This window comes from Sciurus vulgaris (assembly GCF_902686455.1).
Source record: "Sciurus vulgaris genome assembly, chromosome: 12".
Taxonomy (NCBI): Eukaryota; Metazoa; Chordata; class Mammalia; order Rodentia; family Sciuridae; genus Sciurus; species Sciurus vulgaris.
Genome location: NC_136473.1, coordinates 14,237,768 through 14,256,492, shown reverse-complemented (window position 1 = coordinate 14,256,492; position 18,725 = coordinate 14,237,768). Strand labels below are relative to the sequence as shown.

Genomic DNA, 18,725 nt, shown 5'->3' with positions numbered 1-18,725 from the left:
ACTGATGTGAGGTACAATATCTGTACTCTTTTTTTCTTTCTTATTAAGAGCACCTTTCAACATAAAGTAGCCAGTGTAGTGATAAGATTAAATGTACCAGGTTCTATTAAGATCTCATGCCTGATGAGTCCCTGTTTTATGCTAGAGGAGATTAATATAAAATGGTGTCTTGACTACAATAACTTGTCATTATTTAAAGAGGGACTCTAAAATGGGCATAACTTTACGCTAAGTCATTTTTTAAAAAATGCTTTTGCCCCACTAACAATGTGATTTTTCTTTCTGTCTTTCCACATTTCGTCTGTTTTACAGCCCAAAAGAAAAGAAAGATTGCAGTTGTGCAGCCAGAAAAACAGTAGGTTGACGTTCTTTCCTTTTTTTTTTTCCCTCCAAAACCGTATGGTAAATCAGTTTCTTTGCAGAGGATCGGAAGCATGACTTGTGATTAGAGAGCAGCTGACAGTGGTGAACGAGTAAATGTGACAGTCAAGTGTAGCTACCATGACTTCCTGTGCACCTACTATGTGCACAATGCAGTGCCGGCTCCCACAGGTGCTTGTAGTCCAGGCTGCCATTGCTTATTCTCTGTTTCACCTCAGCACACCTGAAAAATATTCCAAACCCACTCGCTGATTCTGAGTGCCCTCTGGGACCTGCATGACAGTGTGGTTTGGACGCACAGCCCCTCTTCCGAACCTGGAGCTTCTTCCCCATCTCTCCAGCCGTGACCAGGACTGGAGACAAAGGATTCAGTGTCCCCCCAACTTGGGTGCTTCCCGCTGGATGTGCCTGAGCCAGCTGCTTTAGTTCTCCATATCTCAGCAGCCACCCTTGTAAATACCTATTTCCCAGGGTTTTGTGAAGATTAAATCAGATTCCCACATGAAAAAAAAATTGGATCTTAATTATTAAACAAAGGTAGGTTGCCCCCCACCCCATTTCACTAGTACTGTTATCAGGGAAGAGGGTTAGTCAGGGTGTGGTGTGGACATGAGCAGTATATCTTTGAAAAGTTGTAACTGGCTGCCAGCCCTTTTATATGTTGTGAAATATTTAAAATAGGCCAAAATGTGCATTCCATCACAAGTAATTGTGTTTGCTTAGGTAAATAAAAACTATAGGGGGATAGAAAGTTAACTGAAAACAGCATTTCTCACAAACTCAGGTTTAAATTTAAATGCAGTAAAACTAAACAATAACAGCATTGTTATTTGAATGAGAATAACAGTCCTGTGGATACATTTTTATGCATTCATTTCGAAAATATAGTGTATCAGGGTCGTAACCTGATTCCATTTTATCTACCTAACGTAATTAATAATAGACCCATAATCAAATCCAAATTTGCAGTCTTTGGATGAATAGTTCTCACTCTTTACATGTGTCAGTCATGTAGAGAGCTCAGGAGAGGACAGGTCGCTAGGCCCCGTCCCCAGTGTTTTTGATTTGGGATGTCCAGGGTGGCCTGAGGATCTGCATTTCTAACAAGTTCCAGGGTGATGTCAACACTGTGGGCGTGGGGACCACACTTTGAGAACCATTGCTGTAGATGACCCCTGTATGCTCTGTCGTGATGTCTACTTTGATTGTGTGGAACTTTTCACCTCTGTGGTTTCCATATTGCCAGCCTTGTGGGGGAGGGGCAGTCCCTAGGAAACCTGTCTCTGTTCTTTTCCCCTAAGGCTACATTTAAGAAAATATATTTATTCAGCATCTTTTAAACTGAGCTGTAAGCTGGGTATGGTGGCTCACACCGTAATCCCAGCAACTCAGGAAACTGAGGCAGCAGAATCATAAGTTCGAGGCCAGGCCGGGCTACTTACCTTACTAAGAACTTGTCTCAAAACAAAAAAAGTAATAAAAAGGGCCGGGGACGTGGCTCAATGCTAGAGGGCCTCTGGGTTCAATCCCCAGTACTGCACAATAAATACATAAACAAACAAATGGAACTGTAACGGAGCTGTTAGAGTAAGCCTGCTTCACATTTTGAGAATCATCAGTTCATAGGGTTTCTTTTTTTAAAGTCTTCTTTTTAGTGTGGCCATAATTCACAGAGGTTAGAAACCCAAGTTATTGGAAAGTGGTTTTCAATTAAACGTTGCAGAGGAAGAATCTGACTTTGATTAAATGTAAGGGTGTCTTTCTTCATGTCTAAAATAAAATTGAAACCATTATGGCAGTTCTGTGGCATGAGAAGGCAAGCCCAGCCCAGAAGAAACTCGTATCAGTGACGGCCACTCGGAGGCAGATGTGCCTTCAGCTTTTTATGGTCAGAAAAGGATTTGAGAGCAACCTTTCCGAAAGAGTCTTTTCCTCTGGTCTTGTGGAGCTGTGTTATGCACACATCCTGTCTTACGACGTTCTTGTCTTCGATTTCTGGAATAGTCTACTTTATGTTCTGAGGAAACTTCAGAATGTCCTTGTTTCTCCCTAAGCTTGTGACTCATGGCGGTTTGCTCTCTTTATCCACAGATCGCCATCCACAGTGCCTGTTGAGAAAATACCTCATGACCTTTGCTTATACCCTCACCTGGACTCCACAGGTAATTGGGTCCCACCGAGGGCTTTCTGTCCCTTTCCAGTTTTTGACTGTGAGTGGAGACATGCATGTATTTGTAGGTCTCAGTGAGTGTCTCTCAACTTTGAGCCTATTCTCCTTTTCTCTGTTACAACTCATGAACAGGTAGCTACTTTTGTAAAATTTCTAAACTAGCGTATCTTTACTTCTTCTCTTCTGTTTGTTAGTCAGTAGCCCTAGATAGGTGGTCTGGTCTGCAGAAAAGGATCCATGTGCTGCTTGGATATATGAGCCAGCTTGGCACTGTGTAGTACTGACGCCTGTGCAGGACAGGAAAGAGATGAAAATATCACCGTCAGGCATTCCTTTTTTGACATTTTATCACAATGTCACTTGCATTTTCTCCCTAGTGATTATTACTTAAGTTCCCACTGGCTTTTGATTTTTTTTGTTAAAACCCTCTGAGTTTGAATAGCTGGTTGTGAAGTCTTTTTTAAACTACTGTTTGACTACCAAATCTGAGAGTAGACACGTTTTTGCCTTAGGTAATACTTGATTCAGAATTTTGTTTTCTGTGCTAAAATGAAATCTGCTCTGCATTCCAGGATTTAAAGCTATATGCCATGGAAGAGTCCTATTAGTTGAACTTATCTTTGTAGTAAACAGAGCGGTTTAATGAGTAGACTTAACTAAACTTTTTTTTTTCCTATGGTTTGGGCAGGGTAATCCTACCAAAAAATTCTATGTAAATGCATCTGTGAACTTGATTTATGGTCTTTAAAGAACCATACCAGCTACCCTTTCATAGTCAATGGTAATTTCACTCCTTTCTTTTTATATCCAGAGGAATGACATTTCTACCTGCTACCTGTTGGTTCTTATGAAAACAGGCCTTCCTATTAAATGACCATCCCAAATTAATAGCAGCACTTGTCCAGAAATACCACTAATGGCGTAGCTTAGCTTGGGGCAGGAGCTGGAGCGAGAGGGAGTCCCTTAGTCAAAACTGGAACCTCATTCTGTTCATAAACATCAAGAAACATCAGAGTGAGAGCTTATCATTTAATTATTCTACTTTTGCTATGGCCACTTGAGACAGGGAAAGACCGACAGTGTGCCCTGTTCACTGAGTTGGAAGAATAAGGGTAATGCAGATTTAAGCCAGGACATATGCGTGATCTTGAACTGCATGACACCTGCGTTGACCTTGTCATAGTCTTTATATCTCCTTGTGTGTCTTGAATACTGCCCAGTCCACAGAAAAGTTTGTGTCTATGGTGGAAAAAATCATTGTAACTTTTAAGGTATCATCATGATTATAAAATGTCCTGATACTTGGACACAGTACCCCTTTCTCCAAAGTAGAAAATCATCTGTTTTTCTCCACTGCTCTGTCACAATTTGGAAGAAAATGAGGTTCCCTAATTAGCGTTCCAGCAGTGTTGGCCCTCGGGTCCTGGCTATTCACAGTCCCCTCTCTTTTGTAACTCTGGATTCCCCATCAGTCACGACCCTGGACAGCCACTCGAGATGACTTTGCTGACTAAGCAGATCACACATGTGCCTCTTGTCCCGCTAAGTCCCAGAATGGAGATCCAAAGCATCTGCTGTGTTGTCTCCCCTGCAGGAACCGTCAACGGGAAGTACTGCTGCCCGCAGCTGTTCATCAACCACCGGTGTTTCTCAGGCCCCTACCTGAACAAAGGCAGGATCGCAGAGCTACCTCAGTCGGTGGGGCCCGGCAAGTGTGTGCTGGTTCTTAAAGAGGTAAAGCAGGACACAATCCCTGTCAGCTCGTAGTAACAGATCTGTAGGCCGCAGGCGCAGTGTGTGAGGGATGCTCGACATTTGAGTCAGTTCAGCGCACGTTAATCCAGCACCTCCTTGCCGTCATGGCGAGGGCTGAAATCTAGAGACAAACGATGTTCCCGCCCCACAAAAGGCTCCCAGTCCAGCACACCTCCTTTCCTCCCACGACGTTGGGGGACATGTTGCAGTAGGGTTAAATAAAATGCTTTGGGAAGACAGGAGGAGGAGTGGAGTGGGGGCTTCAGGCCGAGAAGCCGGGGCTTCTCAGGGAGCACCCAGCTTGGAAAGGCACAGGGGACCTTGGAGGCAGCAGAGTATGTTGCTCCTCAGCTGGGTGGTGGTGGCGTCTCTTTCATCCCATCCTTCCATACCACTTAGCGGGTCTCTGGGTACACGAGTGAGGTTTGTGCCCTGACTTTGTCCAGCACAACCCGGGCCACACGTCACTCTATTTCTGTCCTGACCTTGAGAGGTGACCTGCAGATAGAGGCAGATGGAGGGGATGTCAGAGGTCTTCTCTCTGTTGCACTTTAGAAATCAGTAAGGGAGTTTCGAGAGAGGAGCAGAGGCAAGAAAGTGACAGAACATGATGGGTGCCATTTGATGTGGCTTGGGCAGAGTGAGTATAATCTTCATTGTGCAGCAAGGGCAAGAAGGTCACACAGGTGACCTGTTGGCAAAGGAAGCTCAGGTACGGCTGGTGGAGGGGGACCTGCTATGGTGATAAGTAACAGGTACAAAAGTGTATGTTACATTTTGAAGAGAAAAACAGAGGGAGCCTGGCTATCCTGGTGCGTCAGTGTGAGGCCCAAGCAGGTCAGAGGAGACCGCTGCGAGAGGCCTTCTTCAGCATCCTAGGCAACATGGACCTGACGCTCTGAGTGACAGGGACCCCTCAGAATGTCACTACGCGGAAGCATCTCCCTCAGCCCAAGAGCATCTCGTGGGCTTAAAGAGAAATAAAGTCAGAGGCCATTGGTGGTCTTAGTAGTTAAAATCCTCCATATATTTGGAAGCAATATCTGTTTCGGGGAGAATGCAGGGGCTGTGGTTTAGAAGAAACGTGTGAGAACTGGACCTGGCTATTGTGAGTATTTCCGAGGGAGCATTGTGCACAGAGAGTATTTGACAGGTGGTCCCATCCCCAAGCGAGCTTCCAGCCAAGTGGGAAAGATGAGCAGATGAATTGAATGTGGCTGGCACTTCCCAGGTGCTGTGGCAAGGGCTGGCGCAGATGCTGTGAGACAGCATTGGGGTCACGTGCAGCGAGTAGGGAGGTGACACAGGTACCTGCTGCAGGTGGAGGGAAGGCTGGAGCCTGGAGGGTCAGGGGGCTGGAGAGAGGGAAGGACAGGACACTTGCAGCACCGGAGACGGGAGCAAGACCAAGGGCCAGCACAGGCAGTGCCCACGTTTACACCAAGAGTCTCGTGCAGCCCTGGCCTCTGGACGTGCCCTTTGGCCCCGCTCACTCAGCAGCAGGTTGGGGCTACTTTCATTTAATACAGCTGGGCACTGTGGATCATGCTCATCCAGAGTGGCAGGAAGACTCCATAGATAATGGATTCAGAGCTAAAGAAAAATGGGGATTATGGGCAAGGGCAGCATGTGCGGCATTGCTCTGGGTGTGGCGAAACGGTTGGCCCACCAGTTAACCCTGACTGTATCCATTGGTATTCTGTGTACATTCCTGCAAACAGGGAACTACATCCAGAAAGAAATCAGACTGGGATTAGGCATGAGAATTTCTGACTCAGTGATATGAGACCCTCCGTGAGGAGTGCCTTTCTTTAGCCCCAGCCTGTGGATGGACGGCAATCATATCAATGCTGTCTGCCTGTGTTGGTTACGAGTGACAGGTCACGGCATGGAAAGGGAACACACAGTGAATGGGTGGGTTTCTTTGAAGCTGCCTGCAAGCTTGGTGGGCATAGCACATTCCAGCTTTTAACATGAGCTCCATTATCTGCCAACTGTGTCAGTCAACCACATGGCTTTGGCCTCAGCTTCTCTGTAGGGGCTGGCCATTTTAATTTAATAAATGACTTTTTTTTCCAAATCAAAAATAGTTATCCCCAGCCAATTCTCTGATGGGTGCCAGCCACCAAACTTAAAAGCCAGGCCAGAGCAGCTTTCTGATGACAAAAGTGGTTTTTTGCTGATGTTTAGAAAATGCATGCAGGAAGAAAGAAAGAAAAAAGCAAGCGCTTGCTTCAGCTCTGTGAGTGTAAGGAAAATAAAAGTTCCACCAGCCAATATTTATGCTAATGCTCTTCCTTCAGCACCAGGACCTCTGTGTGGCTTCAGACTCCATTTTATTTAAAAAAAATGAAGTAATTGAAGCAAAGACAAAGTACCTTGTTTTTTTGGGTCACTGATGGTATTAGAAATTTAAACACTTTTGTTTCCTCAGAAAATGTAAACTGAGAGTTGTTTCCCATCTGCCTGGTCTGCTTGAACTAGATCATGTCTGTGGGTGCAGGGGCAGAGTAGTCCCTGGAAGGTTAGATGCAGTCTGGGAAATAAGATCCCGAGCTGCATCTGAGCCAACCATGCACTGGATGTGAGGAATTTTCTGGCAGAGTGATTGCTACTGTCTCTCCACTCACTTTATGTGTGTGAGACTTGAGGGCAGTCCACATCTGACCTCTGTTCTAGAGAGGGCATCTTGAGAAGAGGTAGATGACCCGCAGGAAGCTGGAAACAGTCAATAGGTGGCCCAGTCAGCTGTAGGCATCTCCTACCAGTGAACTCAGATTGGAGCAGGCCTTGTCCCTCAAGTGCTGGGACATGTAATGAGATGTGTGAGGCCAGGCTCATGGAGGATGGGACCACTTAGGTCCAGATGTCAGTGATGATGTTTATCATAAACCACAGCAGCTGCAGGCTCAGTAGGATCACTGCCAGTTGGGACCATCCATTTCCATCCCAGATCCTTCCGCTCTCATGCCCAGGGTGTCAGGGTCCCCAAAAGATAAACTGTGTATCTATGTAGGATCATGAAATTTGTTGTACCACATGACAAAAGATTAGGGTAGATAGGGAGGGGGGCTATCGTTTCGATTCCTCAGGGAGTCCGAGGAATCCCTTTCCACCCTGGTCACGGCACTTTCAGAAGTGTTGACTTGCTAGCGCCTCTGTAACTGCTTTGGCTCTGCAGCAGACGTGACCTGTGCCTTTGGGCAGCCTGGGTCCCGGAGTCTAAGAAAGCAACATCTATAGGGGGGAGAAATCAAAAAGTTGTACACTTTCTGTTTTATTCAGCATTTCCATTGCTGTGACCAAAATTCCTAACTAGGGGGAAAAGTTTTATTTGGGGCTCACGGTTTCAGAGGTCTCAGTCCATAGATGGGTGACTCCATTGCTCTGGGTCCAAGATATGGCAGCCCAGAGGAGGAAAACTGCTCGGCTCATGGTGGGGTCAGGAAGCAGAGGGGGTGGGAAGGGTCACAGGGAAGGTGCACCCTTCCAGGGCATACCCCCGTGATCCACTCCTCCGCCATACCCTACCTGCCTACAGTTACCACTCACTCAGTCCATTTAAACTAGGATGGACTGATTGGTTTACAACTCCTATAGCCTAATCACTTCACCTCTGAATATTCCTGCATTAAGAACAACTTTGGAACTGTGATATACATATATAATGGAATATTATTCCGACATAAAGAAGAATAAAAACATGGTATTTGCAGGTAAATGGATGGAATTGGAGAATATCATACTAAGTGAAATAAGCCAATCCCCAAAAACCAAAGGTGATGATACATAATGGGATCCGGAGGGGTGGGGGGTAAGAGAAGAACGGAGGAACTTTGGATTACATAAAGGGAAATGAGAGGGGGGAGGGGGCAGAAGTATGAAAGATGGTAGAATGAGACAGACATTCGTGTATGATTACATGAATGGTTTGAATCTACATCGTGTAGAAACCATAGAAAAGTTGTACCCCATTTGTTTACAATGAATCAAAATGCATTTTTAAAAATTTTTTTAAAAAAAGAAGAAAAAGAACTTTGGGTAGACACCTCATAGCCTCATTATAATACTTTAACACCTGGTGGGGGTTTTTTTTCCCCCCTTCTTTCTGGTGTTTCAAAGAAGGCTTAGAAGAAAGCTATGTGGACCCTGGACACACAGGACACTGGAAGTGACGAGCTTCTTTGAGCTCATCCCTTCTTCCGGTTTAAGTTTTCAGCCCAGGTAGTGGAGCTCATTAGAGAGGCTAATGAGACCTGCAGATTCAGTTATAATCAAGAGACTGGGTTTGACGGGGTAGAACAAGAAGACAAAAAAGTGAGACTAGATAGCGCTTCTGTTGTGCCAAGCCTGGCATCTTGTTCCTGATGGGAAAGATGCAGCCACACACTACCTCGCCTTCTTCCTCCTCTTCCACCCACTTATCATCTGTTTACATACCTGTCTTTTATTCTGAGATGCCAGCGTCAGGGTGGCTACTCTGGTACTTGGTTTTTCATCTCTGTCTCTGCTTCTTTGGTCTTCCTAGCTCTGCGGGAAGTGCAGGAGTAGATGATGCAGGGCCTGCAGGAGCCACTGCTGGCCGATGCCTATTCCTTTCCGTGTCTCTGCAGCCCCTCTGAGGCCTTAGATGCTAGGTGTTCATTCAGTCAGCATCTGGCAGACCACTGCTCACCCACAGCTCTCTAGCTCTGCAATCCAGCAGCGAGGGACGTGTAACCCAGCCCTTCATTGCATCCATTCGTTCCTCCAGGACCTTGGTGCTTCCTGTGCCAGGCTCTGCGCTGGAGCCAGGGGTCTTGGTGAGCAAGAGCTGTGGTCCCCACCTCAGTGGGCAGACAGACCCCTGCAGACAGGAGGGCTTTATTCTCACAAGCCCACACAAGTACATATACGTGGGTGGGGATCTGAGTGGCCACGTTGGAACAAAGACAGATTCTGTAGAGCGGTTTCGAGCTCTTTTTAAAATCCAGAACCCAGTGCTATTTGGTGCTTTGTCAAGGGTGGGAGTTGCCTTCTCGAGGTACCCCGTGCCGAACCCCTCACTGGCGGTCTCCCTCCAGCACACTTCCTGTGGTTCCTCCCGCTCAGGTCCAGCCCAGCTCCTCTCCCTGGTGGACAGGGGCCAAGGTCTTGCACTTGGGGCATCTAATAACTGTCTGACTTTGAGGTTCCTTCAGGACGTTGTGACAGACAAGCCAGTCAGGAAGAGTACGATGTCCCTTATCACAGTAGAGAGTGGAAATACTGAACATCGAGTCTTTCTGAAGCAGAAACAGGCCATCCGATGTGCTGTCCCAGGTCTCCAGGCTCATGCTCAGCCACTCTGCTTCACTGACAAGCAAAAGAGGCTTGAGCAGGGGGTGCCCAGTATATGCTGGAGCCTCCCCCGCTTGCTCTCTGAGCCTCTGAGGCCCTCCTCGACAGAAGGACTGTGGTGGCTCCAGTCAGAGAATGCCCTGACCCCCCACCTCTGCCACTTCAGAGAGGTACAGTGACTGCTTCTCCTGGCTCCCACACCTTGCGACCTTCCAGTGGGCCTAAGCGGTTTAGAATCTGGCTTCAGGTGGCGTTGATAGATTGTATTTCTGCTTCATGGTTCATCCATTATGCTCTTCCCTTCAATCTCTCAGTTTTGATTATGTTTTTCCCCCTACATTTGGTGAGTTTTGAGGCAGCTTGTTTAGTTTCTCTTTCTTTTTACTTTTGAGTAGTTTTCTTGGGAGCTGTCTTTAACTTTTATTTTTAACGAGAAAGACTTTCATGAGGGAACCTGGAGGGCCAGCAATCTGAAGCCACCTTCTCTGTGTATGGAAATGAGGAGGAGGATGCCTGATACTCCCCAAGGAAGCCGAGTGTCTGTCGGTGGACGGAGGGTCGTTGGCGCTGAGGCAGGAGGAGTCTGGTCTCACACCAGGAAGCTCTGCAGGGAGTACTGGACAGAGGAAAAGTCTTGCCTCGCTGACACACCGTTAAGTCAGTCACCAAAATCCAACTCAGATGCACACACGCCTCTTGAAGGTCTTCTGTTGTTTCTGTTGCTGCTGCCTCAAGTTAATGCCGGACATAAGCTAACCCATTAAGAATAACGCTCCGAGCTCCCGGGCACAGGTGAACCATAGCACACACCTGGTCTGTGATGATGCCTGATACTGTCTGGGAAGGCGGGGGGAAGAAAAGGCAGCAGGTTCTGCTGTTATGGCTCTTTGTTATTTTCCCACGGAGAAGACAAGTTATACATGTTGAACTTTCTCATCGCCTCTCAGGATGGGATTCATCGTGATGAAAATCAGTGGCAAATGACTGCCGCCTCCCCGCCCCCGCAATTTAATTTTGGGAGCAAATTCCTTAGTTTTTATTATTATTATTATTATTAAAAATTTTTTAGTTGTAGATGGACACATACCTTTATTTTTTTAATTTTTATGTGGTGCTTAAGTTTGAACCCAGCGCCTCACACATGCTAGGCAAGCACTCTACCACTGAGCCCCAACCCCAGCCCCTGTCATTAGTTTTTAGATGAACAAAACAGTTTTATCTAACTTTTGGGAGCATGTTGAAACTCATTGAACAAATTCAAAAACACGGTCTCTTGGGCACCTCCTATTGCCATTTATACCCTGGCTGCTCTGATTCCAGCAGGATGAAGTCCCTGGTTTATTGGTGCTTATGTTCTAGTGGGGATGAACCGAAAACAAACCAGTCGCATGTTATAGTAGTAATAAAGTCATCGTGAGCGGGCTGGAAATGCCATATGGGAGGGTGCCATTGTGGAGAGACGTTCGAGGGAGGGAGGCCTCTCTGAGTAAAGACCCTATTGAGAGGAAAGATAAGCTATAGGGAGGTCCTGAGCACATTAGTCAGCTTTCTGCCACTGTGACAACACCTGAGATAATTGGCTTAGAAAGAAAAAAGGTCTATTTTGGCTCATGGTTTCATATTTCCTAGAGTCCATGAGGTTCTAGCCCCATTGGATTGGGTACCAGGGGGGATGAAGGGAAGCAAGAAGAGCCCATGGGTGTCGTTGAATCTGAAGGATTTGACCATCAGAGGGAGCAGAGAAATGAGGTGGATGACGTGGACGCAGGAGAAGGGGAGTTGTTTTGTTGAAGAAGGGAAATGTTACTGCACATTAATACATTAAGGGAAATGAGGCAGTAGAGAGGAGGACAGGGACCGTGCAGGAGGGGAAGGTGTCCTGGTCATCGTGGGACACCATAGCATCCCATGACTGGGCATCTTAAGACAAGTATCTGCTGAAGTCTGCAGGGTGGGAGTCCGAGGTCAGTGCCAGCATGGTTAGGTCCTGGTAAATGCTCTTTGCCTGCAGAGAGCCACCTTGCTGTGTCCTCAGATGTGCTGCCCCCTGTCTCTTCTTGCAAAGGCATTAGTCCCCGTGCTACACCCTCTTGATTTCTTCTAATTCCCTCCTGCAGGCACACCTCCTAACACCATTGCTTGGGGATTAGCCCCCTACAGAGAAATCTGGGGAAGGACACACAGTCAGTCCAGAGCAGAAGGGAAAACAGCGAGGTAGAAAGAATGTTCTGGAAGAGGTTCAGGGCCAAGGGCATTTTGTGACAGAGGCCATGAGTTCAGAGGGCATTGTGACAGAGTTTAGGGGCCCAGTGAAGGGAAGCTTGAGATTGGGTCAGACGAGGGAAAAACAGGAGCCACAGGGAGGAATTGGATTCTGGGCAGGAGGGGTGTCCTAGGATGCTGGGTTTCTGTCACAGTGCAGGACCGAATGAGAGTTCCCTGCTGGTCTTAGAACAGGAAGTGGGAAATTTCTGGAAATTCTACCTTCCTTTGAGGAGGGGCTCTGAATCAGATTGGTGCTGGGGGAGGGGAGGCCTGGGAAGTGGACGGTGCCAGGCCTGCCTTCTCTCCAGGGGTCAGCTCACAGAGAGCGCCAACAGCGGTGGAGAGCAGAGTGACTAAGGCAGAGGCGTCCCAGATGGGGTAAGGTGTGTCAAAATATCCTTATTATTAAAACTTTAGGAACTAACAAGTGAGAGGAGAGATGAGCGTGGTGGTTATCAGTAGGTACTGTTTGGGGAGTGGACTCAGTGCAGAAGCAGCACCAATCCCGGGACACACACAGGGCAGCAGTTTTGGGGAGACAAATGGAAACACCCACTTTTAAGAGGTTTTCTCTAACATCATTAGAAGGTATGTGGGCCAGAAGGAGGTTGCTCTTTTAGCTCACAAGCACATCTTCCTTCTTTCAACTCTGGTGGCATTTCCAAGCCCAGGAGTTTCAGGAGCGAGGCCAGGTGTGGACAGCACTGTAGGTGAACTAGGCCTTGATGCACAGTAGGGTAAGTGCCACGTGACTTAGGAGACCGGGCAGCACCACAGAGCGGCTTCCAACCCCCGGACTCTCCTTGCCCAAAGGAACCATTTTTTAAATTAACATTCTCCACTTCCTTCTGGTTACAAAAATAAAATCTCTGCAGTTCACGCCAGGTGTCAAAGTGCGTGTCTTTCCCCATTTCATCCCTCTTGACTGTCTTCCCTAAGACGCCATTCAGGAAAAATGAGTGGTTAAGTAGAGTATTTCTTTACTCTTTGGTTTTAGAAACTCTTTTTCATAAAATTAGCTCCATTCCCTCTGATTTTGAAGTTGAGAAGAAGAAATCTTTTTGGTCCAAGAGAGCCTTGGATGTGCCCTGATTTCTGCAGAAAACTGGTTCTAGTAACCGTGTCCCCTGGAAAGCAGGCAGGTCCCTTGGAAGAGTGGAGGTTCCTTTTGGTCTTGCTCCTCTTTCTAACCCCTCAAGAGAAAGAATCTTCTCCCTCATGTTTCCCTGCCTCTGAAATCTACCCCATAGTGACCCGTATCCACGGTCCATACCATTCTACAGATCGGACCCCTGAGGCGGGAATCTTACCCACTCGGTCGGCTTCACTTGAGCCGGGGGAACCATACTTGAGTTCCAAAGTTTTCTTCTAACTTTGACACCTAAAGAAATTACTTTCTAGTTAGTGGTCGCCTGTACTTGCACCGTTGTTGAAACTTCATGTGGTCTCGTTGAGGTTGGAGATACCATACTTGTGGTGTTTTGTGAGCTTTCGTGAGAGGGAAAATGGAAAGAAAGCATGGAACCACACAGTGTCATAAGGTGAAGAGAAAAGAAAATTCCTATTCTGCTTGTGTAATCTTTTGAGTGGTGACATTGCACAAGGAAGGAGGGGAAGGGACAGGAGGTTCACGTTTACGGGGTGGCTCAGTCAGCTGAGCACCTCTGGAGTGTTTGTTCCTTTCCCTGCGGAATGACCCACAAGAGCACCCAAGCTCCTTCCCCTCCTTCTCCTCCCCTCTGCCCCATGCCCTGACCACCCCCCACTTTCTGAACACACTTCAGAGCTGGTTGAGCAGAGGCAGTATGCTCTGGAGTATGCAGGGCTGGCCCTCTGGAGCCACTGTGGGGGTTTACTAAGGCCCAGATAGGTGGAGACCCCTGCCCAGATTTGCTCATGAGGCCACTGGGGCCCTCTCCCACGGCAGTTTTTTGTGTAGAGCTGGATTTGGCCGGGTTGAGAATTGAAGAATTACCATACAAACTACTTTTTTTGAGAAATTTGGTTCTAAAAATGGGAGCTACAAAAACTCAAGGAACTTCTTAAGGAGGATTTATTTCCAAAGATGCAGGACTAGAAACATAAATACAGGCCAGTGGGGATAGAGAGGGTTTGTCTTGTGGATCGAAAAGGACTGTGACAACAGCCAGAAGAGGGCTACCTTTGAGCACCTTTATAAACCAAGATGGCGCCTTGCATCTTTCCCATAATATCCCTGTGAACTGGGCAGATGGCAGTGCCCCGCGTACAGAAGAGGAAAGTCAGGTAAGCATCATAACCAAGGACCTGTAGCTTCCAGGGGATGGAACTGGGATTTGATCCCAGATCTGTTGAACTAGAAAGGTTATTGCTTTTCCGCTGTAACCATGGGGGGGAACTTGGATCTAGAGGTGTGTTCTGGGCACACTTCCTGAGCTCCAAGAATGCAGTCGGGCACTGCTCTAGTGTGACTTTATGCTCTGAGTTGCTCACACTGGTTTATTGGGCATATTCTTCGATGCTTACACCCGGGGCCCTTTGGGTTGGGGACAGGTTCCCTGAGACTCCCTGATCAAGAGCGTGTTGAATTGTATCTCACACTCTGCAAGGCGCAGTGGTTCAGTTGAGCTCCAGGTAGTGACAGCCACTGCCCACTTGGTTATTTTCATGGGATAACTGCAATGCCCTCAGGTGTCCTACACCTGGAAACGACGCAGCTCCCAGTTCCAGTGCTTTGTAGAGACCTTGTTGAATTTGGAGGTGAGTGATGTGATGTCAGGAAAAGCCATGGGACAAATATTCAATATAGGATGCTTTTTTTATAATTTAATTGCTTCCTTTTTCCCAGGCTGCCTTGAATTCTGGCAGACGTCTTCTTTTCATAGTCACAAACTGCATTGCGATAGCGGCAAAGAAAATGTAGCTCTAGGGTTTTCTCCGCTAATCACAATGAAAAGAAACAGTTGAAATTTTATTGTCTTTTGATAAACACTTTGTGCATTCTTGCAGCCAGTTCTAATTAAATTTATCTTAAACTCAGTTTATTAAATTGTACAGACAGGGAAGAGAATCAGATGATTATTCTAATACAGAAGATGTAAACTTGCCCAGACTGTCTATATTGCCGTGTGGCTTTTAGTGCCTTGACAGAGCCATGCCTTTGGTGAGGGAGCCATTGGAACATGGCTCAGTGCCCAGGGGGTCTGAGTTCCTGCTCTCTTCGTTAAAGAAGCACATTGAAAATTAATGGGAACATCTTATCTCCCCAGAGCCTGCTGTTGGGACTCTGAGACTGGAAAGGCCTGGTCTTTCTGGGAGCCCCATAGCGGGCAGTGACTACATCCTTATTTCCTCGGACACGACTTGGGAATGAAGGGGGTAGTTTGAGGAAATAGGCTACTAGATGGTAGTACATGGTCCAGACTACCTTTAAAATATATCTCCAAGAGAGTTGTCCTAGTATTAAATGTCCATAAATTGAGCCAGGATTAAATGGATTTCAAATGATTTTTTACACTCCTTATAGGTGTCTGAAGTCTCTCCGGAAGTGTTGGCCTAAGCATATTGTCTCAGTTTTATTGGTTCCTTATGAAATGTGTCTTTTAAAAATAAAATGAAATTCTCTGTAACCTGTCTTACTGAAGAGTTCTCCTGTTGGGGAATAATGAACTGATTTTTGGAGGAAATGTTCCATTTCTCTGCAACTAGAAGAGCTAATGAGTGTGTGCCTCTGTCTAGCAAGAGGGGTTGACTGGGGCACTTTTTCTTTCCCTCTTTCTTTCTTCTTTCTTTCTTTCTTTCTTTCTTTCTTTCTTTCTTTCTTTCTTTCTTTTTGATTTGTTCTTTTTAGTTAGACATGACAGTAGAGTCTATTTTGACATATTTGTTCAAACCTGGAGTATATCTTATTCTAATTAGGATCCCAGTCTTGTGGATGTACATGATGATGGGATTCACTGTGATATATTCATATATGTACATAGGAAAGTTAGGTCAGATTCATTCCACTGTCTTTCCTATTCCTGTCCCCACTTCCTTCCTTCATTCCCCTTTGTTTAACCCACTGAATTTCTATTCTCCCTACCCCTTTGTTGTGTGTTAGCATCTGCATATCAGAGAGAACATCGAACCTTTGGTTTCTTGGAATTGGCTTATTTCACATCTCTAGCAATTAGAGAGATGCAAATTACACTGAGATTTCACCTCACTTTGGTCAGAAATGGCAATGATCAAGAATACAAGTAACAATAAATGTGGGCAAGGATGTGCAGGGAGAGGGGACACTCATACTTTGCTGGTGGGACTGCAAATTGGTGTAACCAGTCTGGAAAGCAGTATGGAGATTCCTCAAAAAACTAGGAATGGAACCACCCTTTGACATCTCGGTGTGTATCCAAAGTAGTTAAAACCAGCATACTAGAGTGACGCAGCCACATCAATATTTATAGTAGCTCAATTCACAATAGCTAGACTATGAAACCAACCTCTGTGCCTTCAACAGATGAATGGGTGTGGACCCTTCCTATCTCTGCATGTGCGTCAGCCGGTATAATCTGCAGTGTTCTGTCAGACTTCGTCAGACCCCTTCACTTAACACAGTATTCGGTGAACCCCTCTGAAGTGCCAGGCATGGTGTTCTTGTTTCTACAGGAATGAACACAGTTTCTCTTCATCGTGGGTTTCTTTTTACCAACAGGTTCTTAGCATGATAATCAATGCAGCCTACAAGCCTGGAAGGGTGTTAAGAGAATTGCAATTGGTGGAAGATCCACACTGGAATTTCCAGGAGGAGACACTGAAAGCCAAGTAAGTACTCTCAGTTCTGGGACACAGGGTTTTTGCTAATTTGTTGCTACTTTGCCTGCTGATTTGAAACTTGTCATTCCTCACTTTGATATATTTTATAAAACTAGAAACAAATCCATGAATTATCATTCTGCAGGTCTATGTACTGCATACAGATTTATTGGCATTTTTGCTGGATAATACAGTTGCCTGAAGGCTCAGGATTTCTAAAGTGAAATAGGGATTTGCTTACATGATTTTTTTGTTATACATTCAAAATATAAATTTACTGTGTTTCTGAGCCCATAGATTATTTGTTCACGTGGAGAAACAGTTATAAAGAAAGAATACTTCTTGCCATGTTCATTAACAACTCTTAAATATTTGCTATTATGAAGAGTTTACATAAATGCAAAGGCTCTGACTCTGGGATTTGAGGATTTTTAAAGATGAAAGGAACTTATGGATCTGTTTAGTTGGAGTTAAATGAAGTGGCAGTGGGCTCAGGGTTGACATGTAGTTGGATAACTTTCCTTTCTTTGGAAGCAGGCCAATTGGAAAGATGAAATTTTTCTTTGCTTTCAGTTTCTTGACCTCCAAAAACAAGAGCAGAAACGGTATCAGTGTGCTTGAACTTGGTTGTTGAGAAGTTCATAGAAGAGACTAATTTTCTCAGGAAAGCTTGATGTTCAATAATTGCTTGAACTTCTCGGGGCTTTTAATAATCATTTATGGATAGAGAATATCTTACTGGTTGATCTCCTTTTAACAGTATCCTAAAATATTATTGATATATAGCATTTAGGAAATGATGCTTCTTTGGAAGAATGAGCCTCTTTTTGATGTCTAAAGTTTTAACAAGGTGTCTGTCACATTTGTAGTGAAAGCGGAGGGATTCTTAATAATTTGGACCGCCAGCAGTAGTTTCCTGGGTCGTGAGCTCACTGCTTTTCCATGTTGCTTCTCAGTCACTCACTCCATATTCCCAGTGTCCCATAGAACAGCTCTATCATTTTAGGTTCTGCAAAAGTCCCATGAGTGGTAGTGAGAATCCGCCAAATCACAAGGGCTAAGAGGATATGTGCAAGAAAGGAGAGGGCTTATTTGTGTGAAGTGGCCTGCCAGTGAAAGGTGTCACTGCTTGTCATCATTCCTTTATTCCTGAGAGACCCACGTGAGCCTCGTTTGTAGCTCGGAGAAAACCAAGTGCTTTCCTGTTGAGTATTCCTTTCTTTCCTGCTTTCTCAGGGGGACACCAGTCACTGAAGTAGGTTTTCTCCTAAGGCCTTGTTAATGGTGATGGCAGAAATCTTAAGTATTGATACAGAAATCCTTTCTTCTTGTTTTAAGTCCTTTCTGTACGATCCAGTGCAGTCCAGGCATGCCTAAAGGTTACAGAAAATAGTGAAAGCACAAAGACCTTCCATTCCAGGAAAAGCTCCCTGCTTCTAAATCAGCCAGAAACTTGCTCCAGACACCAGAGTGACAGGGAAGAGTTCATTTTGCAAGTGTTGGCACTTATTTTTATGTTACCAGGTCGATCAGAGCTTTTATTAAATCCAGCCTGATACAATCAAAACAGACGTGGTGAAATCCAGCTCTGCTGAATCGTAAAGGCACCGTATTACCTACCATATCGGAGATGACAGGAAGTTTCATAGCAGAATCTTACGCAGCAACTTATAATGAGGAGATGTCTGAGTGGGGTTTTAGCTGTGTGATCCTAGCAGCATCTCCCAGCAGCTGCTAATGATGACAGGTTTACAGTCAGCAGGGGCCTTCCTGTGACAACCCTGCATGTTGAGTCACCTCTTTCCTTCTGATGGAAAATGACAACATTTTAGATCATGACAACTTTGTTCTTTTCTTTGGTGGAAACAGAAGGAGAGTGAGCTGGCTTCTTCCCCTCCAAGCTGAGAGGCAAGAGATGTTTTCTGTCTTGAATAAATTAACCGAGCAGAGGGCCGACCTGCATTTAAGGCATCCCTTGTCTTAGTTGCTCTTGGGAGCTAAACTGTAATGTTACAAAGAATGTCTTCAGGAAGCGAGGGCCTGAGACGGTCTGCAGGGC

General features: G+C 45.8%; 1 protein-coding gene across 6 annotated transcripts in view; it reads left to right on the top strand.

Annotated features, from left to right (window-relative positions):
• Window positions 1-18,725, top strand: part of SFMBT2 (Scm like with four mbt domains 2) — a 213,509-nt gene that overhangs the window by 165,525 nt on the left and 29,259 nt on the right. For all 6 annotated transcript variants that reach the window (XM_079108106.1, XM_079108107.1, XM_079108103.1 and 3 more), the window contains 4 exons: window positions 313-355; window positions 2,473-2,543; window positions 4,146-4,285; window positions 16,566-16,675. In XM_079108106.1, coding sequence (XP_078964232.1) covers window positions 313-355; window positions 2,473-2,543; window positions 4,146-4,285; window positions 16,566-16,675 — 364 coding nt within the window. The remainder of the gene's footprint in view (window positions 1-312; window positions 356-2,472; window positions 2,544-4,145; window positions 4,286-16,565; window positions 16,676-18,725) is intronic.